The following is a 23,836-nucleotide window of genomic DNA, read 5'->3' as shown; positions in this document are numbered from 1 at the left end:
TCAAAAAGTTCCTAGTCTCTTTATGAACTAAGTTCATGATTTTTAAGGCTTCAATTTAACAGGGATGAAACCTAAAATCCTAGTCTCAAATGATAATCAAGAATTTCAAGCCAGGCGTGGTGGCACACGCCTTTAATCCCAGAACTTGGGAGGCAGAGGCAGGCAGATTGATGTGAGTTCGAGGTCAGCCTGGTCTATAAAGTGGGTCCAGGACAGCCAAGGCTACACAGAGAGACCCTGTCTCAAAAAACCCCCGAAACAAACAAACAAACAAAGAATTGCAAGTTAATGCCAGGCATGGTGGCACATGCCTGTGGTCCCAGCACTTGGGAGGCAGAGACAGGTGGATCTCTGTGAATTTAAGGCCAGCCTGGTCTACAGAGTGAATGCAGGACAGCCAAGGCTACACACAGAAACCCTGTCTCAAAAAACTAAAAAATAAAATTAAATAAAATAAAAAGAATTGCAAGTTATTAGTCGGTCATCCGATAAATGATCAAATCCTTTAACATGTCCAGAAATATTCATAGTCATGCTAAGAACTAATGTGATGAATTACAAGATTAAGCTTTATTTAGCATCCTGGACATGTTTTCAAAGTTAAATGGAAAGTAACTAGAAACAAGCAAAGTTTGCCTATTTAGATCTATTTTAGATAGACATGGTCCCCAGACCCCCCCATACAGGAGGTTTTTAAAGTCTTTAAAGCCTGAGAGGAGGTGGCTGAGTCTTCCCGATAGCCTTGGCTACAGCAGAAAGCTACACTCCAGACCCAGGCCTTGGCTCCTGCCCTAAGGCCATAGGCATCCCTACGGAGGTGACAAGAGAGGTCTGCTATGCTCCATCCCACCTTGGCACAGTCTAAGTCAACTCTACCAGGGACCTGTTTCAAATGCTGCCAGGAAAGACACTGGTCCTACAGCTGCCCCAGCCCCTGGCAGCCCACGAAGCAGTGCCTTGCCTGCTGGCAGCCTGGCCACTGGAAGTCAGAATGCTCCCACGTGGCCTTGTCCTCTGTACCCAGCCATGGAGGCCCAGCCCAATCAGTGCAGGCACCGAAAACACTTCCAGCCTTCAAGCTTCTTGGCCTGGTGGAGGACTAACAGCTCCCACACTCAGCAACCTCCACCACCCTCACCCGGGGTACCACTGCAGGTCTGTTTTAACCTCACACTCGGGACCCACAGTCACATTGCCAGCTCTGTCATGGGAGTGCATGGAACCTGTCCATCTAAGACCCTGCCTTCTATCTCAGGTCTCTGATGGGTTCAACGGCTAGTTAGTGAAAAAAAAAAATATCAGTTTAACCTCAGAATCCAAGGCTTCAGATGCCCTCTCAGCCCTTTTCATGTGTAAAAATCAGGCCTTAAGTCTCACTTTTAGAGATGCTACCAGTAGGTCTAGACACAGTCTACCTTGTTACCAGACTCGGATGTCACAGGTCTCAGATGTAACTTTTTACTTTTCCTTTGGCAAAAGGACAGTGACTGCTCCTAGCATTCTCACCTCTGTCTCATGGTAAATAATTGGAAAGGACAAAAGATGTAAAGACACAGAAGCTTAGGTTGTGAGGACCTAAGAAAGTATTTTAGGGTCTAAGAAGGTCTTTTAAGGTTAACAATTACAAGTGAAAGCCTAACTGTTTTAAGAAAGTGATTCATAGAAGAGAAATGGAGAATGCTTCGGATCTCTTCCTGTTGCTGTGCTACTGTGGTACTAAGGCTGCTGAGAGTGTTGCCATTAATCACTGGAGATCTCTGATTTGTTGTTCTCACTCTGGTAAAGGACATTCCACTGTACAGTCCACTCATAGGTCCAAGCTCAAGATTTTATATTTCCTTCGGTTCATCCTTTAAGCGTAGACTTAAAAGTGTTTCTTGTGCTAGGATTTCTACACATCCAGCCTTCTGGACAGAGGGAAGAAGCTGCTCTTCCATGGTGTGTAGTCAGACTGAACATGAAGATCAAGTGAGCCTTTGCCCCTCCTACTTCACGGAAGGCTTCTGTCTTCCCTGAGTTCACCTCAAAGGGTGTTCGTGATATTAACCAAAAACTCATTTCCCAAGCCTCTGCTGTGCTACGACACAAAGATGTGTGCCTACTGGCCCTTTCTACAATGTGTGGTTCTCTGTAGGCTACGAACAGTGGAGAAACTTAAAAAGGATTCTGTGGGCTGGAGGGATGGCTCAGAGCTTAAGAGCACTGGCTGCTGTTTTCCAGAGGTCCTGAGTTCAATTCCCAGTAACTGCATGGTGCCTCACAACCATTTATAATGAGATCTGATGCCCTCTCTGGCACACAGATGTACATGCAGGCAGAATGTTATATACATAATAAATAAATAAATATTTTTTAAAAAGGACAAAAAACAATCCTTGTAAACTGTAGGAAGTCCACCGGAATCCACCTCTCAGGCTGAAGGGACTCCAGGTGAGCACTGCCCATCAACAGCCTGGGTTTCCCACTTCCTGCCTATTTTGGAGGGTGGGGTTCCTCCTCCCCCTTTCCATAGTTTTGGGACTCCCCTCCCCCAACTACCAAAACCATAGATCCAAACAATTCAAATGTGCACCTAAAAAAGAATTTTCTCCCTAATCTACATAACTTGTCTTTTACCCATATACATGTTCCAGAATCCTGTCAAGTCCAGGTGTTTCCTATACCCATAGCAGTCCCAAAATAGCTACCCACAGGTGCCCCAGTCTAACCTCGTAGATTGCATTAGCTGGACCTGCATTTTCCTCCGTAGCCTCAGATGTCCTCACATATCCTGGACAGCAGGATATGTAAAACAGCTGGCTCTCCCAGAACTTTGGGTCTCCCAAGACTTTGCCAGCTCCCCACCCCCCATTCTTTTAGGATCCTCAAAGATGTTGTCACCTTCTAGTCAGCAGAAAGCAGCCATTTCAAACACAGCATACTCATTCCCCACCTCACTACCCCTTCCTAAGTTTGTCGGTTTTTAGTTAAACAAAAAGGAAGAAATGTTAGCATACACTAGCCTGACTTTCAGGGGCCTGGCAACATCTAATGTCATCATATGTGGCCACTGTCAGGCATACAGGCAGTAAAAAGGACCCACCCACCACCCCCATGCTCTGCTACTCCTCTTTCTCACTCTCAGTTTCACTTCTTCTCTCTGTTTCTCTGTCTTTCTTTCTCTGTCATGGCACCCGCCCCCTCCCTCATAAACCTCCATTTACATTATTATAACAGACCAGCATTTCTGGCACCTCAAACATGGCACACTGGCTTGTGCAGAAGCCTTCCAGATCCTCTAGAAGCAGGTCTGAAGCTGGCCCCGCTTGGCTGTTGACTCAGGGTCCGTGCTATGCCCATCTCCTGCCCCACTTTGCCTGCCTGTCCAGCAACCTCTTTCTGTCTTGTCCCTCTCTGTTTCTTCCCAGACTCTGGCTGCCAATGTTTCTGTCCTCTCCTGCTCCAAGGTCAACTGGGAAGAAACCAATTGGCCTGTCAGGGGACAAGGGCTACGAGAGACCCCCACAGGCCAAGTCAGGACCCAAGGATGAGCCAGGGGTCAAGTGGAGGATGAGAACAGTGAGATGTGGGTCAGAGAAAGGGACACAGCTGGTTGGTTTGTGGAGTTCGGTTCTCTGAGTAGCGATCAAGACATTACCACCATAAACAAGCCACTGTGAGTTTCCACCAAAGACCTTCAGGATGAAGCCTGTGGGTGTTGCCTTATGAAAGGGGGGTGTTAAGGGTCTGAGACTCTCCTTTCTACCTCCCGCGCCTCCTCTTCAATGCATGTAACCCCACCTCAGTTGTCTTGGTTTCGGGAGGAGGTGCTAGTATGAGAGGACAGAAGGTTAAGTAAGAGGAGCACTTCATCTACTCAACCTCTGGAAATGGTCATCCATGCTGGGGTGGGACTTTTCGGTCATGAGGCTGTTTTAGGGTCACCTACATTTCTGTATGTAACAATGACCTACATATCTATAAGTAACCCCTGGCTGACACTTCTGCTGGTTAATTGGCTCATCAGATTGGATTGGATGGGATTGGTTTTCATCAGTGCCCTATCCAGGATGTGTTCATGTCATGCAAGGGAAAGTCACACAACATGCTGCAAGTGCAATGACAAGAACATCAGAGCCACCACTTTGAGCACTCAGTGACGTCACCAGTATATCCTCACATCCAAAATGCTGTGTTGTTTAGCATTAACTGTCAACTTGATGCAACCCAGATCCATGTGGGAACAGAGCCTCCGTGAGGAATTGTCTACATCATGTTAGCTTGTGGGCATGTCTGTCTATGAGGGATTGCCTTGATTGTTGGTTGGCACAGGAAGACCCAGCCCACTGTGGGCAACACTGTTCCCTAGACAGAGAATTTAGAATGGAATAAGAGAGGAGAAAGCCAGCTGAGAGCAAGCAATCAGGGACGCATCCACATATTTGCACTCTTTCTGCTCTTGACTTTGTCTATGACGTCACTAGCTGCTTAAACTTCTGCCTTGACCTGCCTGAAATGATGGGCTGTGATCTGCAGTTGTGTTGCTTTTTTTCCTCAGGGAATTTGTCACAGCAACGGAAATGAAACGAGGACAGATACCATCTCAGGGAGATAAGGTGGCTAGGAATGACCTTTTCCACCTGCATGAGGTTCTATCTCCTCTGGGAGATACCATTTCCCAGCCAGCCTTGAACAAGATGGGGCGGGGGTGGGGGGTGGGCAGTGGAGGCAAAGCTAGGATCCGCTTCTAACCAGGTAAAACAGAAAGAAATGTGGCCTTACATCCCAGTTAAATTAGGAGCATAAGGTGATATTGGTGGGCCTCTTAGCGTATAGAAAAGTGACCCCAACATGTTGAGCTGCAGGCTACCTAGGTACTCCTAAGGAAAGGCTGGGCGGGCTTGGGAGGAGGTCCTAAATGGGCTACCTTCAGACCCCATCATTAGTGCACGTGGACGGCGTCTCCCTGCCCTCTGGCTCGGGCTCATCCCGAAGTGCCCTCCCCAGCACAGCACCCAGGGACTCCTGCAGCCGGCGGTGCTTCTGGCTTCCCACGAGGAAGTAGATGAGTGGGTTGGCGCTGCTGCTCAAACATGAAGAGAAGCGAGACAAGCAGACATACAAGAGCCTCACGTCCTGCGGCAGTCCCACCCAGTAGAGTAAGAACCAGTAGATGCCCAGGGGCAGAGAACAGGTGAGGAACACGAAGACGGAAGCCAGGATGACCACGAACAGCCTCCGGGGCCGCCGTCTCCGCAGCAGGGTGTTCTTCCGCACCCGGATGAAGAGGGTGGCGCTGGACAGGATCATCACCGGCATGAAGATCCCCAGGATAAGAATGCTGAAAACCATGTCCACCTTGAAGCACTGGTTTTCATTGGGATGCCAGAACCGGACGCAGAAGAAAGACGCCAGGAAGTTCATCAGCAGGGCCAGTGCCCAGAGCGTACCACACACTGCTGATGACAGTTTCCGGGGCTGATGGCACTTATACCAGATGGGGAAAAGCGTTGAGAGGCAGCGCTGGGTGCTGATGGCCGTCAGCAGGCTCAGGCCTGCCGTGTAGGCAAAGTACTTGGTTCTCCTAATCACCTCATAGACTCTGGTGGAGGTGCTATTTGTGAGCAGGGGCCCCGTTTCCAGGCTGAGCAGGGAGGCCATGCAGACAAGGAAGAGCAGGTCGGCCACCGCCAGGTTGAGCACATAGATGCAGAAAGGCGACCTCTGCACGCGGAAGCTCAGCAGCCAAATCACCAAGCAGTTGCCTGCCATCCCACACACACAGGTGGCCATGGCCAGGAATGTCACTGAAAGGTAGATCCAGGTCACAGAGTTCATGGTGTAGTTGATGGTCAGACCTGGGGCTGGTCTGCTGTTCAGAGTGTAGTTCGTTCCTAAGGAAGGAAAAGAGACCTGAGTTAAACTCTGTGTTGATGGACTATTGGACCCATGTGGATGTTGGGATTTTTCTTCTCTTTTTTTGATTGTTTGTTTTGGTATTTTGAGACAAGGTTTCTCTGTATAGCTTTGGCTGTCTTAGACTCACTTTGTAGACCAGGCTAGCCTTCAACTCACATCGATCCACCTGCCTCTGCCTCCCAAGTGCTGGGATTAAAGTCGTGTGGCACCATCTCCTGGCCTGCTGGATTTCTTTAGATACCTCTGGTCTCCCTCTGTGGCTGAATCTACCACAGGTCCAGACACACAGACCTGCCACATACTCGCTTCCTCCAGCTCCGCTCTCTCAGCCTGAGTTTCTTTTTCTTTTTTTCTTTCTTCTCTCCTCCTCCTTCTCCTCTGCCTCCTCCTCCTCCTCCTTTTTTTTTTTTTTTTTTTTTTTTTTTTTTTTTTTTGAGACAGGGTTTCTCTGTGAAACCCTGGCTATCCTGGAACTTACTCTGTAGATCAGGCTAGACTCAAACTCGAAGATCTGTCTGCCTCTGCCTCCTGAGTGCTTAAAGGATTAAGTGATTAAAGGAGTGTATCACCACCATTGCTTCTTTTTCTTTTTCTTTTTTCTTTTTTTTAAAGATTTATTTATTTATTATTATGTATACAATGTTCTGCCTGCATATACACTTGCATGACAGAAGAAGGCACCCGATCTCATCATAGATGGTTGTGAGCCACCATGTGGTTGCTGGGAATTGAACTCAGGACCTTTGGACGAGCAGCCAGAGCTCTTAACCTTTAAGCCATCTCACCAGCCCCTCTTTTTTCTTTTTTATATTTTTCTAGACAGGGTCTTTCTGTGTAGCCTTGGCTGTCCTGGACTTGCTTTGTAGATCAGGCTAGCCTTGAACTCACAGAGACCCACCTGTCTCTGCCTCCTGACTGCTGGGATTATCCTTTTCTTTTCTTTCTTTCTTTCTTTTTCATTTTCTTTTCTTTTCTTTTCTTTTTTTTTTTAGACAGCGTCTCATGTAGCCCAGACTGGCCTCAAATTCCCTATGTAGCTGAGGATGAGCCGGAATTCCTGATCCCCCTGCCTCAGCATTTCAAGAGCTAGGGATACAGCTGTATATCATCATACCCAGTCTAGTTTCATCATTAAAAGAATTATTTCTAGCTGGGCAGTGGTGGCTCACGCCTTTAATCCCAGCCCTCAGGAGGCCGAGGCAGGCGGATCACTGTGAGTTCGAGGCCAGCCTGGTCTACAAAGTGAGTCCAGGACAGCCAAGGGTGCACAGAGAAACCCTGTCTTGAAAAAAAAAAAAAAGAAAAGAAAAGAATTATTTCTATTTTATGAATATGGCTGTCTGCCTCCATGTATGTATATATACCATATGCATGTAGTGCCCGTGGAGGTCAGAAGAGGGCATCAGATCCCCTGGAGCTGCAGTTAATGGCTGTGAGCTGCCGTGTGGATGCTGGGGACTAAACCCAGGTCCTCCACAAGAACAAGTGCTCTTAGCCATTGAACCATCTCTCCAGCCTTCCCACCTCCTTTTCCTCTTCTTTTTCCTAGTTTGATATTAACCCCCTCCCCACACCCCCATTTGAGACAGGATATCATGTAACCCGGGATGGTGTGGAAGCCCTGATCTTCCTTTCTCTGCTTCCCAATTGCTGGGAAGGAAGCCATGTGTCACTGCACCTGACAGTGGCCTGCTCTTGGTCTCTACTCAGAAATATAATGCCACATTGCTTTGCTGCTGCTGCTGCTTTTGTTTCCTGTTATGAAACAGCTTGGAGATGTGGCTGTCCCTCCACTCTGCAGAACAGTCTGCGGCCTGTAAGGTCAGCTTTCTCTGTAGGCTTGGCAGAAGGTGAGGCCATCTGTCTGGTCATTTCTCTGTGTGTGTGACTGGATGCTCAGAGCTCCAAAATGAAGCTCCAAATCCGACTGTTAGTGTTTTAAGGCTTACATCTCTGCTTGAGTACCATTGCTTAGAGTGTGTGATCTGTTAATATGATAGTACTCTTGCCTTCTGGGTTCCCACTTGTCTAAAATCCACTGTTCTCCCCCCACCCCTCTCCCTGTTTCTCTGTGTAGCCCTGGCTGTGCTGGAATTCACCCTGTAGACCAGGTTGGACTCAGACTCACCTGCTTCTGCCTCTTGGGTGCTGGGACTAAAGGTGTGTACCACCATGCCTGGCCAAAGATTTGTTGGTTTTTTTTTTTTTTTTTTTTTTTTGTTGTTGTTGCTAAAATATTTATTTATTTAATATGTACACCGTGTATTGCCTGCAGGCCAGAAGAGGACACCAGATCTTATTATAGATAGTTATGAGTCACCATGTGGTTTCTGGGAATTGAACTCAGGACCTCTGGAAGAGCAGCAACCTGTGCACTTAACCTCTGAGCCATCTCTCCAGCCCCAAAGATTTGTTTCTCATTTTACTTATGTGAAAGCATCTGAGTGTGTGTATGGCATATCTGTGGGTGCCCAAAGAGGCCAGAAAGAGAGTCTCAAATCCCTCAAACTGGAGTTACAAATGGTTGTGAGCCACCTGACATGGGTGCTGGAAACTGAACGCAGATCCTCTGAAAGATCGGGAAGCGCTGTTAACCACTGAGCTATCTCTCCAGCCCCATTCCTTTTTTTTTTTAAATTTTAGACAGGAGCTCATTATGTAGCTATGGCTGGTTTGGAATTCACTTTGTAGACTAGGCTGACCTCTGCCTGTCTCTGCCTCCCGAGTGCTGGGATCATGTGCCACCCATGCCCAGCTCCTCATAATTTTAAAAACCACAATTTTCAGCCATTTTTTTTATTTGCTCATTTTCTTACTTTGCCAAAGGTTTGTTTTTCAAGAATTCTTTATAAAACATTTTTTCCTTTTATACTCAGTTGTTTTCTTCTGGGAGGGCACCTATATTCAGGGGTCAGACGATGATTGCCTGGGGATGGTTCTCTCCTTTCACAACACGAGGTGGTGGTGGTGGTGGTGGGTGCCCTGTCTTAAAAAAATAAGATTGAAGGGAGGCCAAATGGGGCTGAGGAAAGAAAGGGGGTTTTGGAGAGGGGGGCCCATAACTGGGCCGAGACCAAAACAGAAATTTCTTCATTTCATTTTACCTATCTCTGTGTGTGTGTGTGTGTGTGTGTGCGCATGCGTGCGTGCGTGTGCGTGCGTGAGTGTGTGTGTGTGTGTGTGTGTGTGTTTAGGCAAGTGCTTGAATGTTCATGCCTCAGCAGTTCTGTGGAAGTCCGAAGACAATGTGTCTAAGTCTGTTCTCTCTTTCGACCATGAAAATTCTAGGCTTGAACTCAACATGTCAGGCTTTGCAGCAATCACCTTTAACCCTGGAGTCATTCCACTGGCCTAGCCTTCAGACTTTCTGTCGAAGCAACCACAGAGAGCACATGCTGTTAAAAGCAGCATGCCACATTTGTCACAGCCACACAGATGTGCTGCTGGCAGTTAACCCTAAACTTGGGAGTGAGAGAGCGGAGAATGGGACTTCACCATTGAGCTCAGCAGCAGGCACAGGGAGAACGTGAGAGCAGGTAGAACTACCCTTGATGGCTTTTTTGTCCACGGTCATGGCCAGGGCTGTGCCCAGCATGCGGAGGACATTCAGCGTGTGGTTTCTGAGTACCTGTTGGAGCTTTCTGGAACCATGGATCACTCAGGCTTTTGGGGGCCTCTAGGTTGCTTTGGGGGTTCCCCTAAGACTCTGAACCTGAGGCTTGCTCTCTGTTCCCCAGCAGAGCCGAGAAGCATCCTGACCCAGGTGAGCTGCTGCCCCATTCTCTAGCCAGGAATGAACACACCTTCTGGGAGACACTCACGGTGATGAGCCTTGAAATTGTCATGCAAGTCCTTGGGATATTTGACCCTCTGATCTGGTAATGGTCCCTGCAGCCCTATCTATCCCTCAGTTCTGATAGCCTGATGGCATTGCACTTTCCCTCAGATATGAGTGCCATGTCTATTCGTGTGTTTCCATCCCCCAGCTATAACTATTTCTAGTTTTTTCTTGGCCTCTTCCTCTTTAGTTGTTTCTCTCTTTGCTGAGTCTGTTCAGTGTTGCTTGCATGTAAGTGATTTGGAGCCTGACCACTCAGTATCAGATAACCCATTAACAGGCTCCTCCCTGGAGGACTGCTCTTCTTACTGACAGCATCCTTCAGATGCCTACAGTTCTTAGTCTATAGGTGGGGCCCCATGAGATTTCCCCATTGGATTTACCATTGGTATTGGCCATGTTCATGTCTGCTTTAGGCAACCATATTACTGAGGCATGATGGGTGAAGCTTTTCTGAAAATATTTCTGATTTTAAAAGTACTTTCATGGGGCACAACAAACAGACAGACAAATGTTGAAATCATTTTCTTGGCTGGGGACATGATTATCCGGCAGAGCAGTTACCAGTATGCAGGAAGCTCTGGGTTTGGTGGTACATGCATGTAATCCTAAAGTTTACAAGGCTGAATGAGGGAGGAGGACCACTAGTTTGAAATTATTATGGGCTCCATGTAGCTTTCCAAGCCTGGGTTACATAGCCAGACCCTGTCTTAAAGAATAAACTAAGCGAAAGAGAGAGAGAGAGAGAGAGAGAGAGAGAGAGAGAGAGAGAGAGAGAGAAGGAAAGAAAAGTGAAGAGAGAACGAGGAAGAAAGAAAAAAATGAAAAGAAAGAAAAGAGGCTGGGCATGTAGCCCCTTGGACAATGTGCTTGCCTGGCTTGCTCAAAGCCTTGGGTTCCATCCCAGTCTTACAAAACCTTGGTGTGGTGGTCCAAAGCTGTCAACCTGGCACTTAGAAGGTGAAATCAGGAGGGTCAGGGTTAGACCCTACACTGAGAGTTTGCGTCCAGCTTTGACTATATGAGACCTTGTCTCAAAACAAACAAAATTTTCTCTGCTCATAGCCTTATAGTCTGTCTCTGTCTGTGTGTATTTCTCTCTGTCTCTGTCTCTCTGTTCCGCACGCGCGTGTGTGTGTGTGTGCGCGCGTGTGTATGTGTGTGTGTGTGTGAATTCAGAGGGAGGGGACTGAGGACATGCTAAGCTGGCTCTGCCTTCTACTCCTCTTTATGAGTGGAGAGTTGGAATGTTGGCCACTCTGTCAGCCTTAGCACCCCATTCCGTAATAACCATGCGAATCTTTGCTCCCACTGTCCCACTGTCTGTGTTCTAGGAATATTTCAAGTGCAAAGAGACATGGACAACAGCGCACCTTCACAGCAAGGCCGTGGATGACCTTATGTAGGAGTCAGAGGACAACGCGTTGAAGTCTGTTCTCTTTCTTTCCACCTCGTGAGTTCAAGTTGTCAGGCTACACCAGGTCTACTCTTCCTTAACCTGCCCTTGGCCTTGGCCTGCAGTTACCTCTGACCTGCCACCCTGAGCTTCATTTTACACCACTCTCCTCCTGAGGGTCTCTGCCTCTTTGGGGGGGGTCACATATCAGATAGTTACAATGCATAACAGCAGTGAAATTGCAGCTATGAAGTAGCAATGAAAATCATTTTGTTGTTGGGGGCTCACCACAGCACAAGGAACTGTATTAAAGGCTGGCAGTGTTGCGAAGGTGAGAATCCCTGCTTTATAGGGTCATGAGTTAATTTTCAAAGTCCCACTCAGAGCGGAGGAGATACCTGCCTTGGTCACTGAGCTGCCCCTGCAGAGCCAGGCTGTCACTGGCATGTAGCAGGTCTTGAACTGCTATACCCTCTGCCTCCCCCCAGACTGTAGAAAGAAGGAAGCCTCTCACCTGCTTCTGGGTGTGTCATTCTGTCCTTCTGCAAAGGGTGCTGGTCCCTGGAGGTGTCTACAGCATCTCCGCTGGGCCTGGGCCTTTGCACTTTCCTGGCTCAGGGTCTCTTCCACTGAACAAGGATGCTCCTGTTGGTCTCCTCTGCTCCCAGTCTCACAGAAGCCTTGATTTGGGGGACCCCCTCCTCAAGCACCTTGGCTCCCTTTGAGAAGGAAGGATGCCCGCCCACCCTCTGGAGACCTGGGTCCACAGGAGCCCAACCAAAGACTAATGGGCCTCCCAGGCATGGCTCTCCCCTGCTCCACCCTAGCCCTCTTGAGGGCTTTTGAGGATCATGGAAGGACCACCCCTTCTGGCACCATCCTGGTGGCCCCTCCCTTCCCAATGCATCAAAGCATTAGCAGCCCCATCAAAGATATGGGAATTGGGGTGGGGCCTCGAAGAGAAAGGGGGCGTGGTGTCTGTGGGCTGGGAAAGGCCATTAAGGGCACCCACATGGAGGGATGCTCAGCTAATGCACTTACCCAGCTCGGCTTGCTGAGGTGAGGAGATAGAGACACTGGATGAGGAGTCTGCCATCTTGTCCTGGCATTTGTGAGTTCAACGTCAGGGTTCAGGTAACCTCACTGAGCCTCAGAATCTTCACCATAGGTTGGCTAGTCATCCTTGACCCTCCAAAGTCCAGGGAGAACTGAAGATCACACACATGCTCTTGTCCTTGGGTCGTGACCCTTCCTCACACTGGGCCCATGAAGGCAGGATGGAGGCCAAAGGCACCTGTGCCTGTTAGGACACCAGAACTTCTTAGTAGGATAAGCTAATCCAGTGTGTGTGTGTGTGTGTGTGTGTGTGTGTGTGTGTGTGTGTGTGTGTATTGTGCATGTGTGTGTGTATTGTGCATATGTGTGCCTTTTTGTGTATGGGTGTATGAAGGCTGATGAGATGGCTCTGTGGCTAAGAGTGCTTGCTGGCCTTGCATAGTGGTACATACTTTAATCCCAGCACTCAGGAGGCAGAGGCAAGCAGACCTCTGAGTTTGAGGCCAACCTGGTCTACAGAGAGTGTCTCAGAAAACAAAACAAACAAAACAAAAAGTGCTTGCTGACCTTGTGGAGGACCAGAGTCAATGCCCAGAACCATGTCGAGTGTCTCCCAGTAACCAGCCGCTTCAGCTGTAGAGGGTCCCATGCCTTTTTTATGGCACCTGGGGAAGACAGCACACCACACACACACACACACACACACACACACACACACACACACACTCACACACTCACCACACACAATACACACACTTTCACATTCACATTCACACATACTAAATCTTTAAGATGAAGTATAGCACAAACCGAAAATCCACCCTTCCGCACCTTTCCAGGACAAGCACTGCAGGCACACATCACTACGTCTGGCTTTTTATGTGGGAGCATGTGGGTGCTGAACGCAGGTCCTCTGCTTGCACAGCAGGGACCTTCCTGACTGGGCCATCTCCTAGCCCTGGGTTTCATATTTTATGCCAGAAATCCTTTATTTGGTCCAGCAGCTCAGAACCACCTGTAACTCTTTTTTTGTTTGTTTGTTTGTTTGTTTTTTGTTTTTTGAGATAGGATTTCTCTGTGTAGCCTTGGCTGTCCTGGACTCGCTTTGTAGACCAGGCTGGCCTCGAACTCACAGTGATCTGCCTGCCTCTGCCTCCCGAGTGCTGGGATTAAAGGCGTGCGCCACGACGCCCGACCATCTGTAACTCTTGTTCCAGGGGATCTATATTTTTATTTTAGGGCACCTGCATTCATATCCAATATCCCCCGCCCGGCATACACATAAGAAAATTAAGATAAATCTTAAACTCCTCAGACAGTTCAAAGCCTCCTTCCCAGGGCTCCTCTAGTGGAGAAGGAGAGGCTGTTTGTAGGCCACATAGGGAAACCAATCAGCCAACCAACAACAAACAAAGACGAGGGACATAGAGAACGCTACTTGAAGCCCCTGGTTCAGCAGTCTTGAAGCTAGGGTCCCTTCTGGATCTTTCTGGAAAAGAGGTCTCTAGCCTGAGCTGGGGGATGCCTGCTGACGGAGCTCATTGGCAATCACACAAGGCCGAAGTGTGGGTGCCCTGAGCTGGGCAGCCCAGGCACTGGGTGGCTTAGGAATGTGTGGATGGATTTGATCATGCACTCATTAAAGCTCCAGCTTAATTGATTCCAAAGGCTTTAAAAAAATCATCTGCCCAAGTAGGTGAGTCTCTTGAACTGCCAGGAAACTCTGAGCTGGCAGCTGACTCATCATCCAAGCAGAGTTTTCCATGAGTTTTGGTTTTGAAAACTGTGCCTGGCTCTTTCTGAGTTCTCCAACTTTCAGATCCCTGCTGGCTTACAGGAGAGAGTGTTTTTGCATTGCATGCCATGGTTTGACGCCAGAAGCTTGCCAGAGTGTTTCCCTAGCCTCGTGTCTTCACCGCCAGCCCATCAGAAGGCCCCCTCCCCAGGCCTGCACCTGCCTCTCCTCCTTCCCTCTAGAGGATCCCATCTCAAAAATAGGTGGGTAGCCTGATGACTAGCTGAGTTTGATCCCTGGGATCCTAGAAAGAGAGAACCGACTCCCACGAGTTGTCCTTTGACCTACTCATGAGTGCACCCACCCACCCACAAAATGAATAAATGTAAAAAAAAAAAAAAAAGACAGAGGGTGGTAGAGGAAGGCACTTAATGTTGATCTCTGGCCTCTATACAGATGTGCATGTTCACCTACACTTAATACAATGGGGGGGGGGGAAGGAGAGGGGGAGGGAGAAGGGAGAAGGGGAGGGAGAGCTTTTAGAAAATGAAGCCAAAGGATGGAGAGATGGCTCAGAGGTTAAGAGCACTGGCTGCTCCTCCAGAGGTCCTGAGTTCAATTCCCAGCAACCACATGGTGGCTCACAACCATCTATAATGTGATCTGATGCCCTCTTCTGGCCGGCAGGTGTACATGCAGATAGAGCACTGTATACATAATAATAAATTAATTAATTAAAAAAAAAGAAAGTTCAAGGTCATCCTGGACTTATTAAAAAAAAAAAAAAATGAAGCCAAGAGCCGGGCTTTGGTGGTACATGCCTTTAATCCTAGCACTCAGGAGGCAGAGGCAGGTGGACCTCTGTGAGTTCAAGGCTAGCCTGGTCTATAAAGTGAGTCCAGAACAGCCAGGACTATAACACAGAGAAACCCTGTCTCAAAACAAACAAACAAACAAACAAAACAAAACAAAAAACAAAACCACACAACAACAACAACAACAACAAAAAGCTAGGCAGTGGTGGCACACACCTTTAATCCCAGCACTGGGGAGGCAGAGGCAGGTGGATTGCTGTGAGTTCGAAGCCAGCCTGGTCTACAAAGCAAGTCCAGAACAGCCAAGGCTACACAGAGAAACCCTGTCTCAAAAAACCAAAATAAATAAGTAAATAAATAAGATAAAATTAAAAAAAGAAAGAAAGAAAGAAGAAAAGAAAAAGAAAATGAAGCCACATATCCAAGAGGCACACCAAGGCTGCAGAAGCTCCCAAATCCCTGGGTGAAGTGGGAGAAAGAGAGCTATGGCGGCTCACAGCCATATTCATTTGCCTTCTGCACAACATGCCCTTCTTGGACTGCAAGCCAGCCAGACCCAGCTGGGTTTGCCTGGGACTGTGATGGCCAAGTCAGTTCCTGGCATCTCCTCTAACACTTTGCTTATGAGAGACATCAAGGTCAGAAGTCACTGTGATTGTCTTGTGAGCTCCAACTTCCTGCAACTGGTGTGAGCAACTTCGTAGAGACACCCAAAGAGTTAGTTACATGAAACAGTCATCTGGGAGCCTGCTAAACATGCTAGGTTCATAACAGCCGGTCATTACCCTGACAGTGCTTGGGATTAGCTGGCTGCGTGTGCGTGTGTGTACACGTATGTTCATGTATGTGCATGTGTGTGGAGGACAGAGGTCAACATCTGATGCCTTCCGTTTTACTCTCCTTCTTTTTCTGAGATCTCTCACTGAACCTGGAGTTTGTCAATTTATCTAGACTTGAGCCCCAGGGATCCTCCTGTCTCAGCCGCCCCAGCCTGGGATGCCAAACACACAGTCTATGTCCGGCTTTTGACCCTGATCCTGGAGACCTGATAGCAAAGACTTTACCAACTGAGCTTCCGTGTCTAAACATATCCCCCGCTTCTGCTTCCCCATCTTGTGCAGAGATGCATGCCACCACCCCTGTGAGGTCTGGGCATGGGTAGTCTGAGGGCCTGTGCCTAGCAGGTAGCAGACCTCTGCTTTTCAAGGCTCACTCTTGACCTTTGGCTCTAGCTGACAGTGTGCCCCCTCTTGTTTATTTTTGCAGAGCTACTAGGTGACAGGCAGCATAAAAGGCACAGAGTGCTGTCCACCCTGTCTCTTTTTCCCTCCTCCACCCATCTCCTAGGCACAAGCTGGTAGGAAGTCTGGCTGCATGGCAACCCCCACGGCCAGGCAGCACCTTAATGGGAGTTTCGACCCTGAGCTGTGGCTCTCTGCTGTCCTGTGGTGGAGAATGGCTTTCCTCTTGGATTTCAGGAAGAAAAATCTGCAGTATTAGGTGGCGGGGTGGGAGTCTGCCTTTATGAAACACCCAGAAAGAAGGCAGGTGGCTTGGGAGAGCTGTAGGAGACCCCTCACACACCTGCTGGCCCCACTGTTGCCCAGCCCTTCTACAGCCCACTTTAATAATTAAATACCTGAGGAGAGTGCAGGAGAGTGGCGGGACTCCGAGGGTTCCAACCACTTAGTCCTCTTAGCTGTGTCTTCTCCATTAGCCCAGAGCCAGGGGTCTGGGGAAAGCAAAGGAGCACCCAGAGGCTAAAGGCTTATAGGGGAGCAGAGAAAAGGCTCCTCTTCCACAAGACTGTATAGATCACCCCCACCTCCCTTCAACATCCACAGAGCTCGTGTTGTTGGAGGATGGTTTGTATTTTGACGTTAATTACTGTTTGTTGTTTGTGGCCCTGGGCTATGAACCCTGACTTAGACCCAGGTGGAGAGGCCCCTTGTAGGCCACAGCTCACCCCCAGGCTTCAGCTGTGAGGACTAGTGTGGAGGCTTTTAAGAAAGGACTTCCAAGACCCGGCATGGTGGTGCACGCCTTTAATCCCAGGACTCAGGAGGCAGAGGCAGGCTGATCCCTGTGAGTTCAAGGCCAGCTTGATCTACAAAGTGAGTCCAAGACAGCTATAACTACACAGAGAAACCCTATCCTGAAAAACTAAAAGGAAAACAGAAAGAAAAAAGAAAAAAAGAAAAGAAAGAACTTCCCAGGAGTGGGACTGGCTGAGCTCTGGGGAGCCAGGTGAGTCTAGGTGGCCCCCTCAGCCAGGCACCCCCAGGACTCCCACAAAGCACTGCGATCATAGTCCTGCCCCTGAGCTGAGGTACACGCACATTCTCAAGGCTCCACTGCAAGAGTGGAGGCCACAGACTCCCACACCTTGTGTCGCTAGGACTTTCTGCCCAGACACGGGGAGGGAGTAGTAAGTAGGCAGCCTCGTCCAGTAGCAGACAGGGGAGGGACAAGTGGCGTTGCTCGTGTGCAGCTCCTGAGGTCACCTGCTCTGAGCCACCATGACAGCTCTCCTTGTTTAGAGGAGCATAGATGGCTTGTGGCCAGGAAGGAGGGGACAGATCAGTGTGGGTGGGGTAGTGGACCATCAGGGACATGACCCTGGGGGAGTTAGCTGCTACCCCTAGGTGCCAGTGCCACAGTGCCTGCCCTGGGGTCGTGTAGCCTGGAACAAAGCTTAGTGGACTCAGGGTGTGTGGCTAGCATGCCTGGCACTGGGTGGGTATGCTGCTCACCCCTTCCCTGCTTGTCTCCCCTCCCTGGCTCTCTGTGGATGGGTACAGCTCCATCGATGAGCTCCATCCTTAGGAGCCACGGAAACCTACATATAAACAGGGTCAGGCAGAGCATAAGGCAGCTCAGAGGTGTGGCCAAATAACCAGAGGAGACCCAGAGGGAGAGGAAAGGACCAGATGGCCACCCACCCTGGACTCCAGTTGCCCTTGGTTGTCCTCACTGTGGGACACAGAAACACAGAGAAGACAGTGGGCATTGAGCCTGCCTCGTTGCAAGATTTTTAAAAATGCGTATTGATATATACTTTATTATCTTTTATAAAACTTCCTTTGGCTACGGAGGCCACTATACTGAATGATGGATGGCATCATGGTGGCAGCCCCCACTGGGGTCAGGATGAGACCAGAGTCCAGTTTGAAATGGGCACTGGAGACTGGTAGGGAGCTGATGCGTGGCCTACAAGATATGGAGTGTATGGACAGCTGCCCAGAGCGGGCTGGGGAGGGGATGGGGTGTCAGAAAAGCAGTCAGCTACCCAGGGTGGCAGAAGGTTCTTCCTGGGTCACATGGCTTGCCAAGGCCAGGTCCTACCCCATTAAAGTCACCAGATGACTCATCAAAGGGACAGGAACTTGTTTGAAAACCACGATGTAGGTGGACAGGATCCTCTTCCAGATAGCACCATTCTCTCGGCTCTGTTCAGATGCTGCCTTGGGAGGCTGCTGGCCCAGAGCGGGTGACGCTGACTGAGTCATGTTTGTGGAGGTGGCCTCCTTCTTGCCTTCATTCATGACCTTCTATTGAGGAGGGACCCCCTTCTATTGAGGAGGGCAACTTTGGTACACTGAGTCACAGACAGATGGCTGGGGAGCAGAAACCACAGAGTCTGTCTACAGGTGGCTGCTCAGCCTCTTGGCCACACCTGGCAAGAGGTAGATGCCTCGTGTGAAGGCAGCTCTTCTGCCCGGAGGCACAGGAGCAGCTGCTTTGCTTCTGCCCTCAGGCAGGTGTCTCTGGAAGCTACTGGCGGCTGTTGGCAGCAGCCTTGCCCCCCCATGCTGGCCTCTCATGATGCGTTCCCAGAAGGGCACTGCATCTCCATGGTGACTGTGTTGGGTGTGCTGCTAGCAGCGTCCCCCGGCTCAGCACCATCCCGTAGAGCCCGCTGGAAGACTACCCTGAGAGGTTCCCACAGGCGTTGCGACTTGTCTCTCCCAGCCAGGAAGTAGACAATGGGTTTGGCGCTGCTGTTGATGCAGATACACAGGTCAGTGACATACTCCGGAAAGGGGGCTGGGATCTGGAAGACCCAGAAGAGGAACCAGTCAATCCCCAAGTAGATGGAGGACACAAGGAAGACAGAGACAATGGCCAGGACCACATGGTTGAGCTTGGCAGAGCGCTGGCGGCGCCGTGCTCGGCACTCCACGTGCAGGATGAGTGCCAGGCAGGGGAGTACCATGAGTGGGCAGAAGAGAAAGAACAGCAAGATGCCCAGGGAGATATCCATGTTGCGGCAGGCTGTAGGTGAAACCTCGCGGCCCAGGAACATACAGAAATAGTTGTGGATGCTGGTGACCAGGAAGGACAGCAGCCAGAGCAGGGCACAGATCCCAGCAGACAGGCGCTTGGGCCTCCGACGCCAGTACCAAGCGGGAAAGATGACGGACACGCATCGTTCGGTGCTGATGGCCGGCAGGAGGCTCACGCCTGCAAAGAACGTGCAGAGCCCCAGGATCCGGGACACCCTGCGAACGTAGTCGGGAAAGGAGCCCAGGAAGGCCCCCATGTTCAGGAGGGCGATCACAGCCTTGCTGAAGAGGTAGATCCCATCAGCGCCGGCCAGGTGCAGGAAGTAGATGGAGAAGGGTGTCCTCTTGATGGAGAAGCCGAAAAACCAGAGGACCAGCCCGTTGCCCACCAGGCCGCACAGACAAAGCAATAGGAAGATGTAGTTTGTGACGGCAGGTGGAGGGAACGCAGCAATCTGCTCAATGGTCAGGAAGCCTCTGCTGTAGAGCTCCAGAGCTTCGCCCATCCCAGGACACATCTGTGTAGGTGCAAAGGGGACACATCTATAAGGCTGCCACCCTTCCCTGGCCCTCAGAAGACCCATTCCTGGACCTGTCGCCATTAGCTACCCGATGGTGGGGTCTGCGGGGTCCCTGGATGTGGAATGGTTCAGGTAGAGGCCAGAGTAGAAAGAGGCCCAAGCTTAGCTGATGCTAACACCGGTTCTCCGAGTCCAGAGCCAGCAGCACGGCATCAGCACAGGGTGACCAGACAGGCAGCTCTAGGCTGCCATAGGTCAGCCAGGTCCAAATGTCCCACGTGCAAAGCAGTGGAAAGCAAAGGGGTGGGCAGATGGCTTGGTGGATAAAGTGCTTGTTGAGCAAGTGTGAGGACCGGAGTCCACAGTGGCCCTCCTGTAATTCGAAAGGTAGAAAATTTTCCCAGAGCAAGCTGTCGAGATTAGCCTGCATCAGGCAGCTCTTCTTCTTTTATTTTTTATTTTATTTTATTTTTTCCTGAGACAGGGTTTCTCTGCATAGCCTTGGCTGTTCTAGTCTCGCTTTGTAGACCAGGCTGGCCTCAAATTCACAGTGATCCACCTGCCTCTGCCTCCTGAGTGCTAGGATTAAAGGTGTGTGCCACTAAGTCTGGCAGCAGCTCTGCTTTTAACTGAGAGACCCAGTCTCAGTGACTAAGGTGGTGGGTAGTGATTAGGAGACTCTGATGTCAATCTTAGGCCTTCACATGCACCAATTACATGTACGCATGCACCAATACACATGCGTCCATACACATTTGAACACATGCATTCACACAGACTCACACATGCCCACACACTCACTCACACATATGTCATGCACAAAACTCACACTCACACACACCACTCACATAATACACACACACATATATACACACTCACATACCCACCCATTCACACACACACACACACACACACACACATACATTAAAAAACCATTTAAGAAACCAATAAGCAGATAAAGTTGGGCTTGTTGATGTGGCATTGTCATCCTAGAGGAAGGAGGACTTTAAGTTCAAGCCTAAGCTGGGAAAATTAATGAGACCCTGTCTCAAAAAGTAGTGAGTAGGAGTGATGGAGCATCTGCTCTGGCAGAGGAGCCAAGGTCAGTTCCCAGAACCCACTTTGGGTGGCTGACAACTGCCTGTAACTAGCTCTAGGGGATCTGATGCCCTCTTCTGGCCTACACATGGACATACACATGGACACACACACACACGCACGCACGCACGCACGCACGCACGCACCTGCACATGCACGCACATACCATTTTAAAAAGAGGACTGGAGATCATGCTTGGTGGCAGCACTTGCCCAGCATTGAGAGCCTGGGATTCGATTCCTAGTGCTAAATAATGGATCGCTGGGTGTGGTGGCACACGCCTTTAATCCCAGCATCCGGGAGGCAGAGGCAGTGGAATTGCTGTGAGTTCAAGGCCAGCCTGGTCTACAGAGCGAGTCCAGGACAGCCAAGGCTACACAGAGAGATCCTGTCTCCAAAAACCGAAAAAGAAAAAAAGACTAAATAATGGTTCATAGAGAGGATAGTAGATGTGCACACAGTCTCTTGTAGCAGTTTTCTAGCAAATTATTCTTATAATGTTTCAAATTTAAAACACAAAAATACTTATTCTTAAAAATAAACATAAAATTACTAGTAGGGGGTGTGGGTGGGTGAAACCAAAAGACCGTGGCCATAGCTGAAGTAGGACTCTATCCCACACTCGGACTAGAGAGCAGTAGAGATGAGAGGCAGTTGCCCTCTTCTGGGCTAGGGCTGCCTTTTGGGGTTCTGGATAATGAGAAGGTCCAGGAAGGGAGAGGCTTTAGGTGGTGGCCATTCTTTGAGCTCAGAGAGAGGCTGTGTATTTTACAACTGGGTCGGGGAGAGGAGCTCAGCCCGGCTGAACACCAGTCATGGCCCTGAGGGCTGAGCTGACACTTAAATGCATGGAGCTGGGCCAGGTGTCAGAAACTGGGAGCAGAGACACAGGACACTCCTTCTGAATAAAGTGAGCAGTCCCTCTATTCCAGCCAGAGGGTTTGGAGGACCTGTGGGCTCCCTGCTTCAATTTCAGAGAGGTTGTATCTATAGATGCTAGCAAGAAATAGTTTGATATTTCTGTGTTAACATTTAAAAACCACTGTGGGAGCCAATAGCATGAGGCAGCTACGTAGCTATTCTGTTCTCAGGGTTGTTTTGAGCCCTTCCTCCCAGTGGCAAAGGATGCCCTATACACATTGCTTCCCTTTCCTCCTCCCTGCAGACATCACTAATCTATCCCAGGACTCTCTCCCTAAGCCTGCTACTGTTTTCCTAGCTCAACCCATCCTGGCACATCAAAGTCACATCAGGAAAGGACAAGTTGTTTATGGGGTTCTTCTGCCTACCAGTCCACCTCTAAGAATTCATCAGCTAATATCTCCTGCCCGCTCCTAAACCCAGATCCTTAGCTTTCTTCTTGCTCCCCTTTCTTGGAGTTGATCTGTTGCTGCACCAGGCCTCTGAGGGTTGACTCAGCGGACCAGACCCAGATGCAGAGCTCCCATGAGGACCAGCTCAGCACTAGGGCATTGGCCTGTGGGGCTGGGAAGAGTTCTCTGTGTATCACCAACCTGGAAAAACTCTGCAGTCCCTCACTAGGTGTTGGGGTGAGGGAGACAGCTGGCGAGTCACTGGGCAGGAGCTACTACTGGCAGCCCCATACTACCTTGTGAAACACCACTCTGGAGTCTGCTCCCTTCCAGGGCCTTGTTTCCTCTCTAGGAACTTTGAGGTGTCCCCTAGCATGCCCAGTCACTGCCTCTTGGGCTGCCATCATTCCACAGTGGTCCCTCTGGGAAGGAAGGAAAGGACCAAGGACCAAGGACCAAGGACCAAGGACCAAGGACTAAGGATAGGGTGTGGGGTGGGAAGGAGTCAGTTATCATCCTGGCATAAGCCTCAGTCTTCTCAAGTCTAGGGGAAGCTGGAGAAAGGAAATAAGCCAGAGGAATTCCTAACCGAAGAAGGGAAGTCCACATTTTTCCAGGGCGAAGCAAAGGCTCGGCAGGCCAGAAGGTGATGTGTCAGGCCAGGACATTGTCTAAACTTTAGGTGGGGCTAGTGCCAGCTGCAGATCTACATCCATGGCTCATACTCCCAGGCTTGGGGCAACATTCACCTTGGGTGGCCCAGAGTGACACAGTTCCATGGCACACACAACAGACATGGGACCATCACAGAACCAGCAGAGGTTGTCTGACCTGGTCTGACTATAATAAAAAGTGACTGTCCCATCTCCAGTGGGAAAGGGGAGGAAGTGAGACCTTTCAAAGCTGATAAACACTGACCCAAAGACAGCATGGCAAAGGACTTCAGGATGCCCAGGGTCTGCGTTCTTTTACCTCACTGATGATGGCACTGGCTTCAGGGGGGACCAGTTAACCTAGGCCAAGCCACAAAGTCCAGATGTGCCTGCTGCCCACTGGAACCCAGAGTTGGAGGGCAGTCCTGGAAAGCGATGTGGGAGGAGATGCTGGGCTGTGTTCCCCCTCCCAATAACACTCTCCCACAGGCTAAGGGCCCCTGCCCGTGACACTTACCTTGTTCTGATTGGTGGAGTGAGCCTCCCACGAGCAGTTTCCGGCCATCTCCAGAAATATGGAGTTCAAGCTCCTGCTGGGAGCTCACCAGCCTGTGTTCCTGCTTGGCAAAAGCCTAGAGAGAGGGTAGAGTGGGGTCAGCACCTGCCCCCTCTCAGAGGCTCCCAGCCCACCAGGCCCCTGGATCCCTCTGAGGCAGGGACTCTGGACCCTTCCTGCTCCTCCTGCCTGTGGGTTCACGTTCAGACCCTTTCCTGGCTCCTGGGCCCCACTGTCACTCCCCAGGGAAGATGCTTTCTCCTTTCTCTTCTCATTGGACTGCAAGGTGTCTAGGCCAGAATGTTCCAGGCAATGCTCACGATGGGGTACCTTGCACCCAGGCCTGGAGAACCTCCTTTGTGCTTGGATAGAGGTCTCAGCTATCAGTCCTAGAAATGGGCAACAGAGGACAGATTCTTTCTGGCAGAGGGGCGTCCTGGAGAAGGAGGCCTTCGGCTGGGCCTTGCTTTACCGTGGTTCTTCATCCTAGCTCTGGGGTGGGTGTCCATCTCCTCCTCTTTGGTAAAGACAAGGTTTCATGCAACCCAGACTCGCTTGAAGACAACCTTGGATTTTCGATCCTCTTGCCTCAGTCTCTTGAGTGCTGGGATTACAGGCTGAACCACCATACTTGGGTTATGTGACAGGGCTCCAACCCAGGGCTTAGTGAA

General features: G+C 49.9%; 2 protein-coding genes across 2 annotated transcripts; both read right to left on the bottom strand.

The window, feature by feature from the left end:
- Window positions 1-4,908: 4,908 nt before the first annotated feature.
- On the bottom strand, window positions 4,909-12,789 carry Mrgprd (MAS related GPR family member D). The gene is made up of 2 exons (XM_051146881.1): window positions 12,756-12,789; window positions 4,909-5,873 (listed from the first exon to the last, which is right to left on the bottom strand). Exons 1-2 carry the CDS (start codon window positions 12,787-12,789, stop codon window positions 4,909-4,911), a joined length of 999 nt encoding a protein of 332 aa, XP_051002838.1.
- Window positions 12,790-17,422: 4,633 nt separating this feature from the next.
- On the bottom strand, window positions 17,423-23,574 carry Mrgprf (MAS related GPR family member F). The gene is made up of 2 exons (XM_051145759.1): window positions 23,127-23,574; window positions 17,423-19,542 (listed from the first exon to the last, which is right to left on the bottom strand). Exons 1-2 carry the CDS (start codon window positions 23,172-23,174, stop codon window positions 18,559-18,561), a joined length of 1,032 nt encoding a protein of 343 aa, XP_051001716.1. The 5' UTR covers window positions 23,175-23,574; the 3' UTR covers window positions 17,423-18,558.
- Window positions 23,575-23,836: the final 262 nt, after the last annotated feature.

This window comes from Acomys russatus, chromosome 5, assembly GCF_903995435.1.
Source record: "Acomys russatus chromosome 5, mAcoRus1.1, whole genome shotgun sequence".
Lineage (NCBI taxonomy): Eukaryota > Metazoa > Chordata > Mammalia > Rodentia > Muridae > Acomys > Acomys russatus.
This window is presented reverse-complemented; position numbering and strand designations above follow the sequence as displayed.

Excerpts from the sequence above, each read along its gene's own strand:
- Mrgprf (XM_051145759.1), bottom strand. The coding sequence starts at position 23,174 with ATGGCCGGAAACTGCTCGTGGGAGGCTCACTCCACCAATCAGAACAAG. Across the intron at positions 19,543-23,126 it reads ACTCCACCAATCAGAACAAG|ATGTGTCCTGGGATGGGCGA; the intron begins GTAAGTGTCACG and ends GCACCTACACAG.
- Mrgprd (XM_051146881.1), bottom strand. The coding sequence starts at position 12,789 with ATGGTTCTGGGCATTGACTCTGGTCCTCCACAAG. Across the intron at positions 5,874-12,755 it reads TGACTCTGGTCCTCCACAAG|GAACGAACTACACTCTGAAC; the intron begins GTCAGCAAGCAC and ends TTCCTTCCTTAG.